This window comes from Elephas maximus, chromosome 10 (genome assembly GCF_024166365.1).
Source record: "Elephas maximus indicus isolate mEleMax1 chromosome 10, mEleMax1 primary haplotype, whole genome shotgun sequence".
Taxonomy (NCBI): domain Eukaryota; kingdom Metazoa; phylum Chordata; class Mammalia; order Proboscidea; family Elephantidae; genus Elephas; species Elephas maximus.
In genome coordinates, this window is record NC_064828.1 from 63,896,028 (window position 1) to 63,919,348 (window position 23,321).

General features: G+C 38.6%; 1 protein-coding gene across 4 annotated transcripts in view; it reads left to right on the top strand.

Annotated features, from left to right (window-relative positions):
• Positions 1-23,321, top strand: part of FRMD6 (FERM domain containing 6) — an 89,121-nt gene that overhangs the window by 25,212 nt on the left and 40,588 nt on the right. For all 4 annotated transcript variants that reach the window (XM_049897933.1, XM_049897934.1, XM_049897936.1 and 1 more), the window contains exon 2: positions 10,029-10,273. In XM_049897933.1, coding sequence (XP_049753890.1) covers positions 10,175-10,273 — 99 coding nt within the window. In that variant the 5' untranslated portion in view covers positions 10,029-10,174. The remainder of the gene's footprint in view (positions 1-10,028; positions 10,274-23,321) is intronic.

Below are 23,321 nucleotides of genomic sequence, written 5' to 3' on the forward strand. Positions count from 1 at the left end.
TCTTTGTCTTAATTATTTTTTTGTTTGCCTGCAACATACAAGCATTTCCATTTCCTCTATGAAGTCTTTCTTTCCTGAATGCCACACTCCTCTTAATTCTCAGTCTTTTCTCAATCCCACAGCCTTTATTTTATCACACAGTTTAACGTTTTACTTTACATATACTACTGCCTATTGTTTCTACTGTGTTAATTTTGACTCTTCAAAAAGATTATAAGCTAGATAAGAGCCAGGATTTAGAAATTTTTCACCTTATTTAAATATAAAGCTCCTTTGCCTATCTTCCTCATATTCTCCCTTTTCTGTAGTCAAGCACTAGCACATAATTTTATTCACTAGAATATTATGAACATTACTTGGTTCTTTTCCATGCCTGACCCCAAGATGTGGCAGATCTCATTGGTTAAATACAGAAATGAAATAATCTATTAGCTACTAACAGGAGGAAGACACTTTTTTTTTTTTTAGAACTCAAGATATTCTTGATGACAGAATAAATACATTATGACTCTCCCGTATTACCAAAAATAAAGCAATTCTTAAACTTGCTTTATGTGATATGAAGCCAGTAATGTTACGTGGTAATACATAATGCATGCCGTGTGCTTGGCTGTGTTCTAACTTCTTCACATTAAGCCATTTAATAATCTTCGCAACAACCCCATTTCAGAGGTGAGAAAAATAAACACAGACACAAGGGCACCCAGTTTGTAAGTGTCAGAGCTGGGGTTCAAACTCTGGCATTCTAGCTCAGAGTCTCAGGTCTTAAGCAGTACATTACATTGCATGTTACTACATTCCCTCTTTCCGTACTTAACCTTTTCATTGTCTTAGTAACTATCCTGAATTTCAAGTGACATGCATACCCATTTATAGTTGTATAGTAGTAATATTATTTTCTGGTTATAATCTATATTAGATTGCATTTAGTAATTAGCTTAATGATTTTCCCCTTAAAAAAATTGTAAAAATAGACCCAAAAATTAAAGCTGCTTTTACTACAATTGCTACTGCTATCCCATCAACTGACCAATTCTCAAATTACATATTACCTGTGTTTTCCGGTTATTTTGTTTGCAGAGAAGGTGTATTTCCTCAGTTACTGTAATTTATTATAAACAGACAACACAATAAAAGCACATTCAGCAAGTTTCTGTAAAAATACATTGTGGTCTTTAATAAGACAGAACTATTCACCCACTAATTAGTATTTGAGATGAGATAGTCCTTTGTTGCTGAAAATTACTGTAATGAATAAATTGCTCAGTACACTCCCTTTGCCGTAAATGAATTTATCCATTACTTCCAGAAATCACTTGCTGTGGTACTCTTAGAGAATGGTAGAGTCTGAATAGCAATTCAACCCCTTAAAACATTTCAGTTATACTCAGATTTTTTTCCCCACCTTCTAGGTCTCATCTGCTTTTGATGAATATTCACCATAGTGATACTCTCCTTTGTCTTAGAATGGAAGGAAACTTAAAAGCTTAAAGCAGTTTTTTCCAAATAAGTATCAGTGTTGATATAGCCACTGATTAGTAGACATTCAGTGAGTGATCAAATATATCAGTTTCTTATTCGAATGGCTGTATTAAAAAAAAAAAAAATTTTTTTTTTTTTTTGTTAGAGAGGACTTACTCAGTTGCAAGTGGCAGAATTAGGTTAAGAGAAAAGACCATTTGTTGGTTCGCTATTTACGAATTCCTAGGGATGGTTTCTGGCTTCAGACACAGCTAGATATAGCAGTTCAAATGATGTAATCAGGATTTTTTCTGAGCTTCACTTTCCTCTGTGATGGCTTCCTTCTCAGGCCATATCATGTGATAGCAAAGATGATTGCCAGCAGCTCTGGGCTCGTATCCTTCTCACAAATAGCATTCGTATAATAAATTTTATGGAAGATTTCTGGCTTTGCTTGGGCTACATGCTCACACTTTAGACCAAACGCTGTGGTTGAAGACTCTGATACCATGTTTTGCCAGCTCTGGGTCACATCTTTACCCTATGAAAGTGCAGAGAACACACTGTAATTGATAGCTTCAGGGGATATATAGGAGAAGGGCACTCTCCAATGCAAAGATTGTGCCAAGCAGTTTAAAACAAATATCCTCTACATTCCATCCTTTGGTCAACCAGTGCACATTTGTATCCATGCACTCATACACTGTTTCTTTTTTTTCCATACGTTTTCAAAGGTGTCAACCACCTAATGTGTTACAACTGTCCCACTTACAACCAACAGGACGCTTTACTCCCCACTCGAAAGGTAGACCTCCCAAATTTCAGCCCAGTTGCTGCATCTGGCTCTAAGATCTAGATCTCTAGGTAATATGTATTCCTGTTGCTAGGTTCCTTCTCATGACCTGTCAACTCATGATTATTATTTTAATGTACCCTCTCCAACAATCTGATATCTAATACTTTATATCCATTATCTCCTAATCCTGGGAGGCCAATATTATTAGCATTCCCATTTTACAGATGAAGAATCAGGCTCGAAGATTAGATATCTTGCCCAAGGTCATACAGCTTGTATTGTGGAATTCAGATTAGGATCCCGGTTTGACTGATTGAAGAGGTTAAGTCCATCTTTTTAATCAATATGCTCTGTATTGTCTCTGAACACCGGAGACTCAACTATATAGAAGGTGATTTTAGCCTTGCCAAAACCAAAAAACAACCCATTGCTGTCGAGTCGATTCCAACTCATAGAAACCCTATAGGACAGAGTAGAACTGCCACATAGAGTTTCCAAGGCTCTAATCTTTTGGAGCCCTGGTGGCGCAGTGGTTAAAACCTTAGAACCGACTCAACAGGTTTGTTTTTTTGGCAATCTTCACGGAAGCAGATTGCCACATCTTTCTTCCACAGAGTGGATGGCCTTTCCACAGTCCTTCATTTATCCACCAGGGTAATGATTGGAAGGTGGGAAAGAGACAGTAACAAAGAGTCTGGTGTTATTTTTAAAGGGCTTGACTTTAGTTGATAGAGGCCAACTACTTTCTTTTTAGTTTTAGAAGAGTAACTACAAAACAGGCCATGAAGTAGGAGATGTTCTTGAATTAAATGAGAAAAATAATTCTGTGGTTTTAAAATGGCTCTTACAAGCAAATGACCTTTACTTAAAAAAAAACTACAGAGCATATCAACAAATTGAAAATCAGTTATTAGTTATTTTCACATCAGCTTTTATACTTATTTCCAGGTACTAGAATCAAAATATGGAACGCTCCAGGAAATTGGAGCCCTTGTCCATTGCTACTGGGAATGCAAAATGGTACAGCTGCTGTGGAAAACAGCTTGGCGATTCCTCAAAACGTTGAACAAAGAACTACCTACAACCTAGCAATCCGAATCGTAGGTATATACCCAAAAGATTTGAAAGCAGGAACACAAACAGAAACCTGTACACCAGTGTTCAGCGTAGCGCTATTCACAATAACAAAAAGGTGGAAACAACCAAAATCAGCAGATGAGTGGATAAGCAAAATGTAGTAATACACATAATGGAATACTACTCGGCTATAAAGAGAAATGAAGTCCTGATGTTTAACATGGATGAGCCTTAATATTTACTGTTCCCTGTGCCTGGCAAACTCTTCCTTGAGGTAGGTTGGTCGTCAGTCAGTCGAAGGAAAAGAAAAGAAACACAGATACAAAGATTCATACGTACGTGGTTCGTTCCCTCTCATCATTCAGGGCTCTGCTCAAATATCAACTCATCAGAGGTGCTTCCTTTGATTACCCTGTATGAAATAGCATCCACACCAATACCTTATCACCATCAGCTCTCTCATCTACCCTGAGTTTATTTTTCTTCGTAGTACATATTACCATCTATGTTACATATTTGTTTACTGTCTGTTTCCATTAGAGCAGAGTATTCTGTTCAGTGTGGTATCCTCAGCACCTACAACAACACTTGGCACATAATAGGTGTTTCAGTGCATATATGTTGAATGAATGAACAAGTGAGCAAAACAAAACAGTGGACCTCATTTCATCAAAGGTATTCTGATATCACTTTTAAGATATAATTCCAAAATTATCTTACCCATAGTATTCATATACTTAATTCTGTTGTTCAGTACATCGTCCCATGAGATAGACATGAGAGTTGCCCATCAGGTACTTGGGAAGCAGTGACAATACCATCATCTTAAGCTTCTTGACAGTGAAGTAACTAGATGGTGAGCACCTCTTCTAGTGCTTTAGCGTTCTGCTTTTCAGCAAGTTAATATTACAGTGCTGTGTGTAACTTGTACTTAATAAAAGTGTAATGATTAAATCAGGAGAGAGAGGTCTCTGAAATCAAGTTTTCCAAGGTAATTATTTGCCTTGTTTTTGTTAAGGTAATAATGATACCATATTGACTATTGTAATGTGACAATTACGCTTTCCTGATAGTAATCTTCTTGTCAAATTATCATCTTTTCACTTTTTTTTAGCGTGATAGTCCCAGAATTGAGAATTCTTCTTTGCCTGCATCCAAAATGATTCTATATATTGTGGGTAGGAAATTTCTGGTGACCTAGTTTTTTTTTTGTTTTTAAACATACTTTTTCATTTTTAGAATAGTTTTGGATTTACCAAAGAGTTGTAAAGATGGTACAGATAGTTCCTGTATACCTCACATCCAGCTTCCCCAATTGTTAACATCTTACATGATTTTAGTATATTTATTACAACTAATGAACCAGTATTGATACACTGTAACTAAAGTCCATACTTTATTTGCTGGTGACCCAGTTTTAAAGCTTGTTTCACACATTTCTAAAAAATGGAAATCAGTGTTGGATGTACATGGGTAACAGCTTCTTGATTTTTTTTTTTATTATTGTACTTTAGTTGAAGGTTTAGAGAATAAACTAGTTTCTCATTAAACAGTACACATATTGTTTTATGACATTGGTTAACAACCCCACGACATGTTAATACTCTCCCTTTTCAATCTTGGGTTCCCTTTTACCAGCTTTCCTGTACCCTCCTGCCTTCTAGTCTTTGCCCCTGGGCTGGTGTGCCCCTTTAGTCTTGTTTTGTTTTATTGAACCTCAGGAGTAAATTCATTACTGAGCTAAAAGGGTGTCCGGGGGGCCATACTCTCAGGGTTTCTCCAGTCTCTGTCAGGCCAGTGAGTCTGGTCTTTATTTTTGAGTTAGAATTCTGTTCTATGTTTTTCTTCAACTCTGTCTGGGACCCTCTCTTGTGATCCCTATCAGAGCAGTCAGTGGTGGTAGCTGGGCACCATTTACTTGTACTGGACTCAGTCTGGTGGAGGCTGTGGTAGTTGTGGTCCATCAGTCCTTTGGACTAATCTTTCCCTTGTGTCTTTTGTTTTCTTCATTCTTCTTGCTCCCAAGGGGATGAGACCAGTGGAGTATCCTAGATGGCCACTTACAGGCTTTTAAGACCCCCCAGATGCTACTTACCAAAGTAGAATGTAGAATATTTTCTTTATAAACTATGTTATGCCAATTGAGGCAGATGTTCCCTGAGACCATGGTCCCCACAGCCCTCAGCCCAGCAGTTTGGTCCCTCAGGGAGTTTAGATGTGTCTATGGAACAGCTTCTTGAATCTTAAAAGAAATTAAGTACCTTTGCAAACATGGGTGGGGGATTGGGAAGGTGAAGGAGGTGCAGTGGTAGAATTCTCACTTTCCACGTGGGAGACCCAGGTTTGATCCCTGGCCAATGTACCTCATGCAAAGCCACCACCAATACGTCAGGGGAGGTTTGTGTGTTGCTATGATGCTGAACAGGTTTCAGTGGAGCTTCCAGACTAAGACTGGGAAGAAAGACCTGGCAACCTGCTTCCAAAAATCAGCCAAGAAAACCCAGTCGATCACAGTGGTCCTATTCTGCAGTACATGGGGTCACTGTGAGTCAGGAGCTGACTATATAGCAGCAAGCAACAACAATTTTGTAACCAATGGGGCCTATCAGGAAGTAAAAGACTCATAGTGTGGGTTTAAAACTAGAATGGGGGAATTTTATAGCTCGGAATATTTTATTTGTACATTGGTTATTTATACTAGAGTGAATTGGGTATTGATAAAGATGGCAGGGTGGGGTTTGATCACTATTACTGCTGTTTTGTGTGGCCTGGAAAATATGATACTACAACATGGTTTGTTGTTCGTAGATAATCTTTTCTGTCATTGGACAGAAGAGGGCCGTCCATCCTGGAGTAAGAAATGTGCCCTCCGGGGACTGAGTCGGGGCTTAGCTTTAGCTAAGTGGCTCAGAGGCTTATTTTTACGGTTTATATTGGTGTAAATACAGCCTGTTTCTTTTCCCTATGACTATCTTTTATCCAGCCTAAGATTAGAATTTATACTGGAGTGTATTAGAGATATGGTTATTTGTTGTTTCAGTGGAACCTTTTACTCAGATTTGATGCTGTCTTGAGTAAAGTAAAAGCTTAATCCTGTCCCTCTTGCAGGGGTTTTATAGTTTGGCATCCGCAAAGCAGAGAAAGCAGCAGTGAAGCAGCACTCCTTCTTGTAGACTCTGCTTTTATTGAATTTACTTCAATAATCTTCCTCTAATCTTTTTTTGGTACTATATTATTTGAACCCTAAAATAAATAAAATTACACCCAAATCAATATTGAAATTATTTTAATGAAGCTCTGGAAACATCCCATATCTCAGAAAATATTTTTTTTCCTAGTTTATTTTTTTAATTCTAGAAAGTAGGTCAGTAGAAATATCCCCTTTAATTGGTTTAATAAGAAGTGAAAAATGATAGGACTAGCTGAATTTGAAGTATAGATTTAAATAACAAATATACTGGGATTAATATTTAAGGGTTTGAATTTAAATAAGATGCATTTAATCATAGTTTATAATTTCTTCTTGAAAAGATTTTATGTATCAAATGGAAGACCTGAGTGTTGGAGCGTATCAATACATAGAGAAAATATCTACCCTGAGATGTAATATCTGACCTACCACCCATCTATCAGTTTGGTCATGTTGTGGTGGTTTGCATGTTGCTATGATGCTGGAAGCTATGCCACCAGTATTTCAGGTATCAGCAGGGTCACCCATAGTGGACAGGTTTCAGCAGAGCTTCCAGACTAAGACAAGAAAGGAAGGTCTGGCAATCTACTTCCAAAAGTTAACGAATGAAAACCCTGTGGCTCACAATAGAATGTTCCCGATATAGGTTGGAAAAGCACTCAGAATACACTGGCTGCAACAGTGGATTTGAGCATACCAATGATTGTGAAGATGGCACAGAACCAGGCAGCGTTTTGGTCTGTTGTACATAAGGTCACCAGAAGTTGGAGCTGACTTGATGACAACTAATAATATAATATCTGACAAGGAAATACTTTTAGAATTGTGTTTCTCAAATGGTAAACCTATGAATATTATTTTACAGGACTTTAATAGGTATGCCTTGAGAAGAGTATTCTGTGCTCAAGTAACTTTGGGAAATACAGAGCTAAACAAATTTAAGAAATTTCCTGCAGGACTTCTCAGAATCTTTAATGCTTTCTGAATTTCCAAGAGATGTTTTGTATAGGGTACAATGCTTTCCAAACTTACCCTGGACCGCCTAGTAACATTTCTCAAGAGAATATTCTGAATATATAGATTTGATCTGTTTTAAGAATTTATACCTTTGAAAATGTTGAAGATATTTATTTTTCAGTTATGGTAATGATGTGATATCATTCACATATGTTGTTATTGTTAAACCAAAAAAAGCCAAACCCACTCCATTCGAGTCGATTGCAACCCATAGCAGCCCTGTAGGACGGAGTAGAACTGCCCCACAGAGTTTCCAAGGAGCGCCTGGTGGATTCGAACTGCCAGACTCTTGGTTAACAGCCATAGCACCTAACCACTATGCCACCAGGGTTTCCTTGTTGTTGTTAGGTGCTATCAAGTCAGTTCCAACTCCTAGTGACCCTTATACAGCAGAACGAAACACTGCTTGGTCCCACGCCATCCTCACAGTCATTGCTATGTTTGAACCCATCATTGCAGCCACCGTGTTAACCCATCTCGTAGAGGGTCTTCCTCTCTTTCACTGACCTTGTACTTTACCAAGCACATTGTCCTTCTCTAAGGACTTGTCCCTCTTGGTAACATGTCCAAAGTATGTGAGATGAAGTCTCCCCATCCTCACTGCTAAGAAGCATTCTGGCTGTACTTCTTCTAAGACAGATTTGTTTGTTCTTCTGGCAGTCCATGGTATGTATATTCAGTATTCTTCACCAACACCATAATTCAAAGGCGTCAATTCTTCTTCAGTCTTCCTTATTCATTGTTCAACTTTCTCATGCATATGAGGTGACTGAAAATATCATGGCTTGGGTCAGGTACACCTTAGTCCTCAAAGCGACATCATTGCTTTTTAATACTTTAAAGAGGTCTTTTGCAGCAGACTTGATTTCTTGACTGCACTTCCATGGGCGTTTATCGTGAATTACATATCCAATTCTATACCTTCAGAATATTTTTCCGAATCAAGGTGTTATATCCAGCCCTTGGAGAAAATTTTGGCACTGGCCTCCAGTAACCTCATGGAGGTGACACACTTGCTACAACCTAATGTGAAACAATTGTTATTATCCTTTAAGAAAAGCAGAGTACCCCTAAATGGGCTTTTTGGTCACCTTTCTAATAAGGAAATACTGTATGAAAGATTACCATTTATTTCGTCCTAGTTTTGGATATTTCCTTTGTGGATGGTATTTGTACTTTAAAAAGAAATACTAGATTATGTTTACTCATTGTGCCATCTAAGTTTTCTCTCTTCTTCTTTACATTAACATATAGACATTTAACATTAAGAAGGAAATAGGCCAAGATTCTGTCTCATTTATATTTTGATTTAATCTATTAAAACTATAGTTTTAATAGAAAATTTCATATTCCTGGAAATCCTCTTTTGCTGTCTTACAAATACAGCTGACAATACAAGAACACATTAACAATGTAAATAATTGCTAATGGTTTAAGAGACGACTAGTCTTAAGATCTTGGTTGAATAGTGTTGTGTTAACAATAACATGAAACAGTAGACACACTCATTAAAAGTAGGAAATATCTGCTACAATTTTGGAATTATTCTGGAAGTTCTTGCCAGTGCAATAAGACGTAAAAATAAAAAAGTGTGATTACTGAAAAGTAAAATTTTCATTATTTGCCAATAAAATTATATACATCAAAAACTTGAGAGAAGTTGAAAAGTAAAATTAATATGTTTAATAAACTGATTATATATGAAATGTATCCAAAATGCACAATTCTTTTATATACAAACATGCCTTGATGTATATATGGTCTTGTTTTTTTCTATGTATTAACTGATTGGTTAGATAATAAATAAAAAGATTGCATTGTCAGGTTAGAGAATCAGGAAGGAGTAGTGCTATAAAAATTTAGGAAGAATAAAATTGTAAAGAGGGCTTAACAGCCATGCTAAATGTTGCAGAAAGATCAATGAAAGTGAATCCCATGGAAATGACTGATGGTTTAGGGATCATTGGCTTCCTTTGGCAGAGCCAAGTTATTAAAGCAAACGAAGTGAAAGCCAGACTGTGTGGATTGAAGAATGAATGTAATGTAAGAGCCAAGACATTTATTTGAGTTTGATGATAATGGAAGTGAGAAAGAGAGGGAATGAGTATTTCGTTGTTGTTGTTTTATTTGCTGATTTTCAGAACCTTCGTTATCTCCCGCTTGAGACTGGAAACTCCTGAAAGGCAGGGTCTATGTTTCCGTGAGCTCTGCCAAGCATAGTACTGCCATGAGTGTGTGAGGCACTCATTTGGCTTTAAGTTTAATTCGTGGCTGTGAGTGAAAGGTTGTAAAACAGTTGAGGGTGCACAAAATACGTTCCATTGAGTTCTTATTTATTAAACTAGGCAGCTCTAACTTTTGATACATGTGCTGTAGTAGGTCATCTGTCACTGTGTCAACAAGGGCAGTTGTGCTGCTGCTTCAGTGTCTACCCCACACCAGTCTTACTGCCTTTATTCATGGGCCTTCTTTTGGGCTTCTTTACAGCTATGAAACCTACACAGTCGAACACCATGATGCTTCTCCAGTACAGCATGTGATGAAGAGGAGAGTTTGGCTTCGGAGTGCTCGGAAGCTGAGCAATTACCGAGGACTCGGAGCTCCGCCCTGACCACTAGAGAGCCCATAACACAATGAACAAATTGAACTTCCATAACAACCGAGTCATGCAGGACCGCCGGAGTGTGTGTATTTTCCTTCCCAATGATGAATCTCTGAATATCATCATAAATGTGAGTAGATCCAACTTTGTTGTTACTGTTCTTAGTTGATTCCAATTCATGGTGACCCCATGCGTGCAGACTAGAACTTCTCCATAGAATTTTCAAGACTGTGACCTTTCAGAAGCAGATTGTGCAAGGTCTTTCTTCCAAAGCACCTCTGGGTGGGTTTGAACTGCCAACCTTTTGGTTAGTAGTTGAGCACTTAACCGTTTGTGCCGCCCAGGGACTCCTAGACCGAACTTTAGAAATGTTTAAATATTTTGTTCCCACCAGTGACTACATTCAAGTTATGACTTTTGGTTAAGTGCAAAATCCTTGCAGAATGAGACCAGTAACATGGTTGTAGAATTGGTGTGTTAAAGTAGCCTGCACATATTTTACAGAACTATATGGAATCAAATTGACAACAGCAATTCAAAAAGTTAGATAGAACGTTTAGGGGGCAGTGAATTTATGTTAATGGAAGAGGAAGAACTTGGAAAAGGTGGGCGAGAATGGTTATACAACTTAAAGAATGTAATCACTGTCACTGGATTGTACACGTAGGAATTGTTGAATTGGTGTATGTTCTGCTTTGTATATTTTCAACAGCAACAAGTGAAATAAATTATATATTAAAAAAAACAGTGGCTGCAACAGTAGACCTGAACATACCAATGACTGTGAAGATGGTACAGGACCAGGCAGCAAAAAAAAAAAAAAAAAAAAAAGGCCTGTAGAGGTATAACCTTAAAATTATGGCTTATAGCAGCTGCCCTTAATATTCCCTTGCCTGGTGTAAAATTAGAGAATTCTGGTTACTATCTTATAGAAAAACTTTTTATTGAAATATAATTTTTATTGAAGTATAATTTAAATTTGCTTTTTAAATGTTTTTGAGTTACCACCCACACACATGAAATGGTAATAATTGCTAGTTTTATATGTGTCTTGATTGTAAGTTTGAACAATAGCCTAAGCCTAGCCAATTTAAAGAATTAGATGCCTAGGTTGTGCATTTGACTACTAAGATGTTATGTATGTTTCATGAACCAGAGTCAACTCTCTCAGTTAACCTGGGCATTGAGGAATATCATACTATTTATTTTAACTTCTAAAATTTGCTTGTAGCAAAATATAGGAATCTTAGGTGTGCTGCACTGTGAATTTTGACATATGTGTATACCCATGTAGCCACCATCTAGCTCAAAATAGAGCACACTTTTTAGCATCCCAGAAAGATCTTTTGTGACCCTCCTAATCAGTAATCTTCACTCAAAGGGTAACAGTGATTCTGACATCTATCACTATAGAGTAGTTTTGCTTGTTTTGAATTTCATACAGGTAAAGTTATGTGGTATGTTCTCTTTTGAGTCTGGCTTCTTTCACTCAACATTTGGCCTATGAGATTCATCCATGCTGTTGAGTCTAACAGTGATTCTTTCTTTTTCATTGTTGTGTGATAGTCCAGTGTGTGAATATGCCCAGTTTATTTATCTATCTACTGTTGATAGATATTGAGTTGTTTCAAATTTTGGGCTATTACAAATAAAGCTGCTACAAACATTTTTGTGGATACATACATGTATACATTTCTGGGTATAAACTCAGGAGAGGAAATGTGCATTACTGGGTTTAGCTTTGGTAGAGACTGACACTTTTGTGAAAATCAGTGTCATGCCTAACATTTTTTAATCCCTTGTCCTGTTGTTGACTTGTATTCTGTCTTTCACTGATTATATTCTGATGGAATTATAGAAAATACTGCCTTAGTGAATGCCTTGAATTAGTTTTGTTTGCTACATACTGTTTTAAAACCAATTGCTCCATAAAAGAATATGGAAAATGTTATTCTGAATATATGTAACATTTAAATAGCTTCATGAAAAATTTAGGTAGGAAAAGGGACTACTTAATATCGTAATTATTTTGGCTTTATTCTGACAGTCCCCAGAGTTTTTTTATTTACTAATGTAGCCTCATGTTTGCTCATAGGGATTGTCTGAGCGTCAGACCTGCCTACTGGATGAACTTTATCACCTGTTGAGCAGGATTTCTAGTGATTAACTATATTCCTACCCAGACCACCTGAAGTTATTTTTACATAAGTGAAGTGGTAGGCTGTTATTTTTGCAGCATTTTTTTTTTAAAGCCTAGTGAAAATTGGCAACATATCTCCCCCCACCCCCACCCCAGCATGGGCTTTGGCAAAATAAATTAAAATGTAATTCTACTTCTATGCAAGAAATTGCTATTTGAGTTTTTATACAGTTATATAAAGAAAAACTACTAAATTTTAAAAATACACGTAATCCAGGCCATATAGCACAAACAAGAAACTTCTCTCGTTTCCACTTCTGTTTTTTCACCCTGTGGAATACGTATATGTGTGTGCATGTGTGTGTGAATATGTATAGGATATGGAACAAAACCTTGCTAACCTCGGATGAGTGGAGGGAAGACTAATCTGACTTAGCGAGAGAAGTACTGGGAGCTGGCTTCAATTTTCAAAGAAATTAATTTGTACTAAAATTCTAACCGAAGGCGATAATTGGGAAGAATGGATTGGAAGATATCCAATCCGTTCATTCCTACAGATGAATGGTTTTAAAAAGTGAATGTACATCAGAATTACTTGGGGAGCTTGTTAAATATTCAGATTGTTTGACTCTATTCTTTGGAGATGCTGGTGTAGTAAGTTTAGGGTGGGCAAAGGAATCTGCATTGTAAAAAGATCCCCTAAACAGATGCTGTAGGTACTTTAAAATCTTAAGCCAGACAGGTGAAGGCTTGCATGCCAGCACCAGCTCATGTCTTCCTGTGTCCAGAACTATATTTATTGGATGGTGTTTCGGCATTATGTCAGTGGATTAGCCCTTCAAACGATACATGATACATACTAAGCAGAAAGTAAATGTTGGTTGTTGTTAGTAATAATAATAATGTAATCATCATCATCATTGTTGAGAAATGTTTTAAGATTATTCATGTTTTGATTCTACAACTTAACTATTTTGTGACCTGTAGACAAGTTGCTCACTCACTTATAAAAGCAACATGCCCAGTATCTAACATATATTAAACCAAAAAACCAAACCCAGTGCCATTGAGTTGATTCCGACTCATAGTGACCCTACAGGACAGAGTAGAACTGCCCTATAGAGTTTCCAAGGAGCGCCTGGCAGATTCGAACTGCCGACCCTTTGGTTAGTAGCTGTAGCACTTAACCACTATGCCACCAGAGTTTCCGAAAACTTTGTTGTCTTTGAGTCAATTTTGACTCATAGTGACCCTACAGGGCAGAGTAGAACTGCCCCATAGAATTTCCAAGGAGTGTCTGGTGGATTCAAACTGCTGACCTTTTGGTTAGCAGTTGTAGCACTTAAACACATATTAGGCAGGCCTGTCTGCCTTCCCTTTATGAAGAATGATTAAGGCGCTTTATGGTAGTGAAAGGACATTGATGTACTTAAAATAGACAGACCTGAATTCAAATTCCATGTCTTGAATGGCTTTCGACCAGTTAATTAAACCTCCCTCAGCCTTGACATCTTCATCTATTTTCAGCACGAGAATAATACCTATGCTGCAGGGTGAGTGTAAGATCTGAGGGTTATATATATTTAGTGCATAGCCTAATTCCTGATGCATAGATAGTGGCAACTATTGTTAGTTCCTAAGCAGAGATAAATTTTATACTTCTTCAATTTCTCTCTTTTGCCGAATTAGGGTAATTATCTCTACAGGATGATCAGAACTATGATCATGAAATCTGAAGCCATATATCATCATTGTTAAAGCAAGTTTTAGAGTCACAGGGACTTAGGTTGAAACCCCTACTCCGCAAGTTACTGCGTGACCATAGTAAGTTATTTGATATTTGTTATGAGTTGAATTGTGTTCCCCTTGCCCCTCAAATTAGGTTAAAGTCACAATCCCTGTACCTGTAAATATGACCCTTTTTGGAAGTTGAGATTTTTTTTTGAATGTCAGTGAGATCATATCAGAGTAGGGTGGGTCCTGAACCTAATCATGTCTTAGTGGTGTGTTGTGAAAACAGCAGAATAGATACAGATACAGACATACATAGGAAGAAGAGACCATGTGAGAAATCATCTACAAGCCAAGGAATGCCAAGGATTTCCTGTGGCTATAAACAAGGAGGGACCCTCCCCTAGAGCCAGTGCCCTGATTTGTACTTCTAGCCTCCAAAACTGTGAGAAAATAAATTTTTGTTTTTTAAAGCCCCTCCCTTTGTGGTATTTTCTTATGGCAGCCCTGGAAACCTAAGACAATATTTTTACTTCAGTTTCCTCCTTTATAAAGTGGGAATAATCCTACCCTCCTCACAGAGACATTGTGAGGATTTTAAGATATACATAAAGCACTTACTGGCCTATGACAAACACTTAGTAAAGTAGTCCTTGTTTTCATTTCTTTGAACTGTTTGGTAATATACTTAGGGTACTTTGTTAATGAAACTGAACTTGAGAGTCTAAACCCCTTGTAGGACTCTAAGATTTTCTTATTCCAGCGCACATAGTCTCCTCTGCCATCCCCAGGTAAGTGGTTAGACCAAAGGAAGGACTGGGTTAAATAGTATGGAGGGTTCTCCACTGCAAGGGTCCATCTTTTCTTACAAAGTATTATCTTTGTATTCAGAAAACAGCAGTTGATGTTTGTATGATTTTAGAGTAACAAGTTAACTGTAGCAAAATCATGTCGTTAATATTTTAGTTTTTTCATAATTTCTAAACACTTTTTTAAACCAAAAAAGTTTCTTCTCTGACAATTATAGTTGATAGAATGCCGCCTTTCTGTATAGGGAGTTGATTCAGTGCTTGGTTATATTGAATTCTCCATGAGTTGCACCAAAAAACAAAAAAACAGTTGCTGTAGAGTTGATTCCAACTCATGGTGACCCCATGTGTGTCAGGGCAGAACTATGCTCCATAGGGGTTTCAACGGCTGATTTTTCAGAAGTAGATCTCCAGGCCCTTCTTCCGAGGCACCTCTGGGTGGACTTGAACTGCCAACCTTTTAGTTAATAGCTAAGTATGTTAAAAGTTTGCACCACTCAGGGACTAGTAAAAGCAAATGATTATCTCATATTGGCATTTCCTTATTAGGAAGATGACCATGAAGTCCACTCAGGAGTATTCTGCTTTTCTTAACGTAAAAGATAATAACAGTTGTTTCGGGTATTAGGTTGTGGCCATTGTGTCAACCTATGAAGTGATTGGAAGTCAGTTAATAAATCGTTGCCTTTCTCCAAATGGAGTTAACTTAGTGCTTTGGGGCGTACCCCAGCACTTTGGTCATTCCGAACTCTCCGTGAGTTGTGTTAATAGGGACTATTTTGAATGATTTTAATCATCAGATAAATACTAAATATGGGAACTTGAAAAATTTTGCTAATGAAATGTTTTGGATGACATAAATTGGGGCCAAGATCTAATACCTCTTCACTAAGGCTAGTATGGGTCTCTGTGAGTCAGAATCAACTCCATGACAACTAACAAAACAAGGCTAGTGTGAGCAATTGTTTTCTTTTCTCTGGAGCATATTTTAAATATTCTTGCTTAATACCAAACCACTGACATATAGGATCAAATGTTTTTATTAAAAATTTCAATATAGAGCATTTTTAGATACTGCCTTAAGTCTTATCCTTAATACCACATACTGTATAATACTTTAAGTTCCCATTTCTCCTGAAGTTTAAAGAATTTTAAAAATTTCACGATCAGCTAAAATGTAGTCTTAAAGAGTCATAACATGCAAATTCTGGAAACTCAAGACTGTTTTCACAGCAGGTAAGACTTCAAAGTCACTTTGATTATGTGTCAGCTTGGCTGGGCCGTGAGTCTCAGTGGTTTGGCAGTTACGTAATGATATAATCTGACAGTTGTATAAAGATGTAGTTATCCTCCATGATGTGATCTGATATGATCAGCCAATCAGTTGTAAGGGGAGTTTCCTTGGAGGCATGACCTGCATCCTATATATATATATATATATACACACACAGATACACACACATACGTTCTTGCAAAGCTCACTTGCTCTGGATCCTGCTTCTGGCTCGTCATCATCTGACCTCCAGTTCTTGGGACTTAGGCCAGCTGCCTGCCTTATTGTCTCCCAGTCTTGGAATTCATCAGCTTCCATATCCTGTGAGCCAGCACACTTTGTCTTACCTGCCAGTCTTGGGATTTATTTGCCTCTGCAACCTGTGAGCCAGCAACCTATCATCGTACCTGCCAATCTTAGATTCTTCAGCCTCTGCAGCCCGTAAGTCATCAGCCTACCATCTGACCTGCTGATCTTGGGTTCGTCAGCCCCTACAGTTGCATGAATCAGGAGAAGCCTCCAGCCTGACACCTGACCTACAGACTTGGCACTTTCCAGCCTCTGCAACCACATGACCCATTTCCTTGATATAAATCTCTCTGTATATGTGTCTATACGCTTCACTGGTTTTGCTTCTCTGCAGAACCTGACCTAAGACATTTGATACCAGGAGTGGTTCTAGTGAAGCAAAATTGTAAGGGCAAGTTTCCTAAATTGGTTCGCAAGCCTGACTAGTCTTAAAGGCACCGATGACTCTGCTCCAGTAGTAAAGAGTACACTGTTAATCCATGGCATGAGGTGGCAATATTAATACACAGAATGTCAACACCAGTAAATCAAGTATCGATAAGAAGTGAGGCTGTAGGTGATCGCATGTTTGATACTTTTCTACAATTTTGTCAGAATGAGAAGCTGATTGGTTGGTCCTACTTTCGCTAGACAAAGTGGTGAAATAAAGACATGAGCTCAGGCTTCAGAATCACAGCTCAAGCGCCGCATAAAAGACCTCAAAGTTGCCACTTTTGCCCCAAAAGAAAGCCTTATTTCTTGTAGTAACAGAGCTGATATTGCTGAAGACCAAACCCAGAGTCTTCTCATAAGAGTGGCTGAATTACAATGCCAATTGAATTCCCGACCGTGAATGGTGTCTGAAGTCAAAGTGAGGGCACTGATAGGGAAGAAACAGGATCCTGAAACTTGGAATGGGAACATATGAGCAGATACTCAGGAAGTTGGGGACACTGAGCCCCTAAATTTTTTTTTACGAGAGTGACTGTTCATTGGGGAAAAAGAAATAATCAGACTTTTTGGCGATTACTGGATACTGGATTTGAACTGACACTAATTCAAGGTGAGTCAAAACATCCCTGTGGCCCCCAGTCAGAGTGGGGGCATATGAAGATCAGGTTATCAATGGAGTCTTAGCTCAGATTCATCTCACAGTGGCTCCAGGGGTTCCAGAACTGATCTGTAGCGATCTCCCCAGTTCCAGAATGCATAATTAGAATAGATATACTCAGCAACTAGCAGAACTCCCACATTGGATCCCTTACAAATGGAGTAAGGGCTGTCATGGTAGCAAAAGCCAAGTGGAAGCCATTAGAACTGTCCCCACCTAGAAAAATAGTAAACCAAAAGCAATACCACAGTATTGCACAGTAGAGATTACTACCACCATCACGGACTTGAAGGATACAGGGGTGGTGATTCCTACCACATCCCTATTCAACTTGCCTAGTTGGCCTGTGCAAAAAACAGATCTTGGAGAATGACACTGGATTATTGTAAACTTAACCAGGTGGTGACTCCAATTGCAGCTGCTGTTGTAGAGGTCGTTTCATTACTTGAACAAATTAATACATCTCCCAAACCTGGTATGCTGCTATTGATCTGGCTGATGCCGTTTGCTCAATTCTGGTTTTGAAAGAACACCACAAGCAGCTTGCCTTCAGCTAGCAAGGCCAGTAATACACCTTTACTGTCCTCCCTTAGAGATATATCAGCTCTCCAGCCATGTGTCATAATTCAGCTTGCAGGTACCCTGATCACCTTTCCCTTTCACAAGACATCACACTGGTCCATTACATTGATGACATTATGCTGATTGAACCTGGTAAAAAAGAAGTGTTAATGATTCTGGACTTCTTGGTAAAACATTTGTGTGCTAGAGGGTGGGAAAATAATCCCACAAGATTTCAGGTGCCTTCCACCTCAGTGAAATAACAACAACGGCCTTCTAAAGTGAAGGATAAATCATTACATCTCCTACATCTAAAAAGGAGACATAAAGCCTGATAGACCTCTTTGGATTTTGGAGGCAACATATCCCTCATTTGGTTGTGCTACTCCAGCCTGTTTATCAGGTAACTCAAAAAGCTGCTAGTTTTGAGTGGGACCCAGAAAAAGAGAAGGCTCTGCAACAGGTTCAGTCTGCCACGCAAGCCACCCTGCCCCTTTGGCCAAATGACATGGATGACCATGTGGTGCTTTTAGTGTCAGTGGCAGACAAGGATGCAGTTTGGAGTCTTTGTCAGGCCCCTATTGATGAATCACAGCACAGAACTGTAGGATTTTGGAGTAAAGCCCTGCCATTCTCTGATGATAGCTGCTCTCCTTTTGAGAAACAGTTTTTGTCTTGTTACTGGGCCTTAGTAGAAACTGAACGCTTAACCATGGGCCACCAAATCACCATGTGGCCAGAGCTGCCCATCATGAACTGGGTGTTGTCAGACCCACAGAGCCATAAAGTTGGACGTGCACTGTGGTACTCCATTATTAAATAGAAGTGGCATGTACAAGATCAAACCCAACCAGGATCTGAAGGCACAAGTAAGCTACATAAGGAAGTGATCCAAATGCCCATGGTCTCCACTCATATCATAATACCTGCCCTCTCCCAGTCTGCACCTATGGCCTCATGGGAACTTCCTTATGATCAGTTGACTGAGGAAAACTCATGCCTGGTTTACAGACGGTTCTACGTGATATGCAGGCAACACTCGAAAGTTGACAGCAGCAGCACTGCAGCCCCTTTCTAAGACATTTCTGAAGGACAGTGGTAAAGGGAAATTCTCCTGATGGACAGAACTTTGAGCAGTGCACCTGGTTTTTCACTTTACTTGGAAGGAGAAATGGCCAGATTTGCAGTTGAATTGATTCATGGGCTATGGCCAAAGGTTTGGCTAGATGGTCAGGGACTTGGAAGGAACTTGTTAGGAAAATTGGTGACAAGGAGGTATGGGAAAGAAGTATGTGGATAGACTTCTCTGAATGAGCCGAAGAAGTGAAGATATTTGTGTCTCATGTGAATATTTACCAAAGGGTGCCCTCCACAAAGGAGGATTTTAAAAATCAAGTGGATAGGATGACATGTTCTATGGAAGCCACTGATCTCCTTTCCCCAGCCACTCCCATCATTGCTCAATGGGCTTATGAACAAAGTGGCCATGGTGGCAGGGTTGGAGGTTATGCATGGACTCAGCAACATGGACCGCCACTCACCAAGGCCAACTTGACTACAGTCACTGCCGAAGGTCCAAATTGCCAGAAGCAGAGACCCACACTTGGTCCCCTATATGGCACCCTTCTTCAAGGTGATTAGCCAGCAACCTGCTGGCAGGTTGATTACACTGGACTGCTTCTGGCATGGAAAGGGCAGTGTTTTGATCTTACTGGGATAGACACCCTGGATATGGATTTGTCTTCCCTACGCACAATTCCTTTGCCAAAACTACCATCTGTGGACTCAGAGAATGCTTTATCCACCACCATGGTATCCCATACAGTATCACCTTGGATCAAGGGACTCAGTTCACAGCAAATAAAATACAGCATTGGGCCCATGCTCATGGAATTCACTAGTCATACCATGTTCCCCCTCATCCTGAAGCAGCTGGCTGGATAGATCGACGGAGTGGCTTTCTAAAGACAAAATTACAGCACCAGCTAGGTGGCAGTACTTTGCAGGGTTGGGGCAGCGTTCTCCAGGAGGCTGTATATGCCTCAAAGCAGTGTCTAATATATGGTGCTGTTCCTTCCAATAGACAGGGTTCACAGTTTCAGGAATCAAGGCGTGGAGATGGGAGTGGCACCACTCATTATTACTCGTAGTGACCCACTGCAAAATTTTTGCTTCCTGTCCCCGCAAGCCTAAGCTCTGCGAGTCTAGCGGTTTTAGTTCCAAAGGGAGGAATGCCCCCACCTGGAGACACAACACGAATTGTATTGAACTGGAGAATAAGAATGCCACCCAGCCGCTTTGCGCTCTTCATGCTTCTGGATCAACAGGCAAAGAAGGAAGTTACCATACTGGCTGTTATGATCAATCCTGGCTTCCAAGGGGAAATCAGATTGATGTTGCATAATGGAGGTAAAAAAGAGTATGTCTGGAATATGGGAGATCCCTTAGGGCATTTGTTAGTACTATTATGCTCTCTGATTGAAGTCAATGGAAAACTACAGCAACCTAATTCTGACATGACTACTAATGGCCCAGACCCTTCAGGAATGAAGGTTTGTGTCACCCCACCAGAAAAAGAACCACAACCAGCTGAGGTGCTTGCTGAGGGTAAAGGAAATATGGAATGGGTGGTGGGACAAGGTAGTTCCAAATCCCAGCTATGACCACATAACCAGTTGCAGAAATGAGGACTGTAATTGTTATGAGCATTTCTTCCTTGTACATGTGCATCAAATATTTTTGTTTTCTTCACTTATGAAACGTAAGTTATAAATGGGGCAAGTGTGTTTTCAGTTGCATGCATGTTTTATCACGTTAGGTGCAAGTATGACTCTGTAATTATCTTTATTTAGAGATTGTGTATGGTTTAAGGAGAGATGTGTACAGATGCCAGGTTGACAAGGGGTGGACTCTGATGGTTAAGGTTGTGTGTCAACTTGACTGGGCTGTGATTCTCAGTGGTTTGGCAGTTTGAGTAATGATATAGTTTGGGAGTTATGTAATGATTTGATTTGGCAGTTATATAATGATGTAGTCATCCTCTTATGATGTGCTCTAATGTGATCAGCCAACCAGATGTAAGGGGAGTTTCCTTACGGGTGTGGCCTACAGCTAGTATATAGATGGATGTCCTGGCAAAGCTCACGTGCTTGCTTTGGATCCTACGTCAGACTCATCATCATTTGGCTCTGGTTCTTGGGACTTGAGCCAGTTGCCTGCTCTATTGACTACTGTTCTTGGGATTTATCACACTCTGCATCCTTTGAACCAGTGCTGTGCTGTCTTACCTCCTGATTTTGGGATTCATTGGCTTTCGTAACCTGTAAGCCAGCATCTTGCCCTTTTACCCGCCAATCTTGGATTCATCAGCCTCTGCAGCCTGTGAGTCGGTGGCCTGCCTTCAGACCTGCCAATCGTGGGTTCATCAGCCCTTGCAGTTTTGTGAGTCAGGAGAAGCCTCCAGCCTGCTGCCTGACCCACGGACTTGGGACTTGCCAGCCTCTACAACCATGTGGGCCATTTCCTTGAGATAAATCTCTCTGTATATGTATCTGTACAGTTCACAGGTTTTGGTTCTCTAGAGAATCCAGACTTAGACAGTCACAGCCTTTTTTGATTATAGTTTTTAAAAAAGAGTACAGTACTTACTTGACAATCGTTAAAGAGCTTTATCAGGCTCCAAATAACTTGGTTTAAATTAGCAGAAAAATACTAATTATATGGAATCTGTAGAGGAAATAGTGTACATTATTTGAACAACAGTTAAACAACCTTACAACATAGTTTATTTTATATATATTTAATTTTGAACTTGGAATTTTTCTGTTTGTATTGTGCTTTATCCTTGCTGTTTTGTGTCCTACATTTTTAAGTACAAACTAGGTTTGTACTTAAGTGATACGAAATTTTAATTCTCAAATTTGTAATGTATAGTTAAATGTAGGAATTTTATGTAACATTTAATATTTTCTCCTTTTTCATTCTATTTATCTAAGCTTATTTCTAAAGTAGAATTATGGCAATATGGAGCTCAAAATCCAAAGTATTGGAAATAACATAGGTGTTCTATAGGACAGAAATCAAGGATTTCAAGTGGGCTGAATCAGGTAGCCGTACACAAAAAATGATAATGATTTCCCATTGTCAAATGTGTTCTCCCAGTGGCGTTGGTGGGTTTGCATTGATACATTTTTCCTAAATTCCTTCTTGACAACATTTATAAAAGTGTTTGCTTGGTAGGTCAGGGTGTAATCTGTAGTCATGAAACAGAGGTAGGTGAGGAGCCTACAGGGGAATCAGACTTCTGGCTCTCATTCATCAGACACTTATTTACTGAGTACTTCCTATATATCCTGAACGTAAAGTAAAACAATGTCCTAGTTTCACTGAGTTCCTGGTGCTTCTAAGCAGCTGAGTTGATGGCTACTCTGACCTTAAATATCTTTCGTTCTTTCCAGTGAATAAGGTGCTTCAGTTGGTTCCCATTTAATAATGAATGCGGAAAAGAACAGTATACCTATTTTTCTTACTGCAGTTGGAATTATCACCAGTTCTGAAATGTTTGGCTTTCAATTTTTGAAGGACTTTGGCATGTTTTTATTTTCTAAATCTGAGTTTCATATTAAGATGTAAGAAAGCATCATTAATTCAGAGTTAACTGACTTAGAATTTATAGTAATTAAAATGTAATTGGTATCATTATCATTTAAGAACAAATTTGCAAATTAATAGTATAAATCAGAGGGGAAACACCACATGCTATTTTTACAATTCATTTGATAAACTATTAAATTGCACATACTTTAATATACATATATAAATATATTTTAATACACAAGTGAGTACAGTTGTGAGTTTCTGTCTTGTCACTGTTGGTTATATGACTTTACATTTTCTGGGTTTTATTTTCTACTTCTGTAAAATGAAGAAATTGACCTGAGTGATCTCTTAAATTCAATCCTAATTCTAATAAGCTTTGTTGATTCTGAATCACCAAATTACTAAGCAGAATTACCAAAAAAAAAAAAACCCAACTTCATTAAACATTTGAGAAAATTTTTAATCTGTATCTTTTAAAAACTATTCTGTTACGTATTTAAAATGCGATGACTTATTCAGAATAACATCCCCAGAGTTCCAAATTAATATAGTTTTGTTACGTGTGAATTATACCAGACTCAGAAAAGGAATCTGCTTTAAGTATTAAAAAGATATTAGACAGAAGTGATTTATTGCAATAAATAAAAGCTAGGCATTCACTCATTG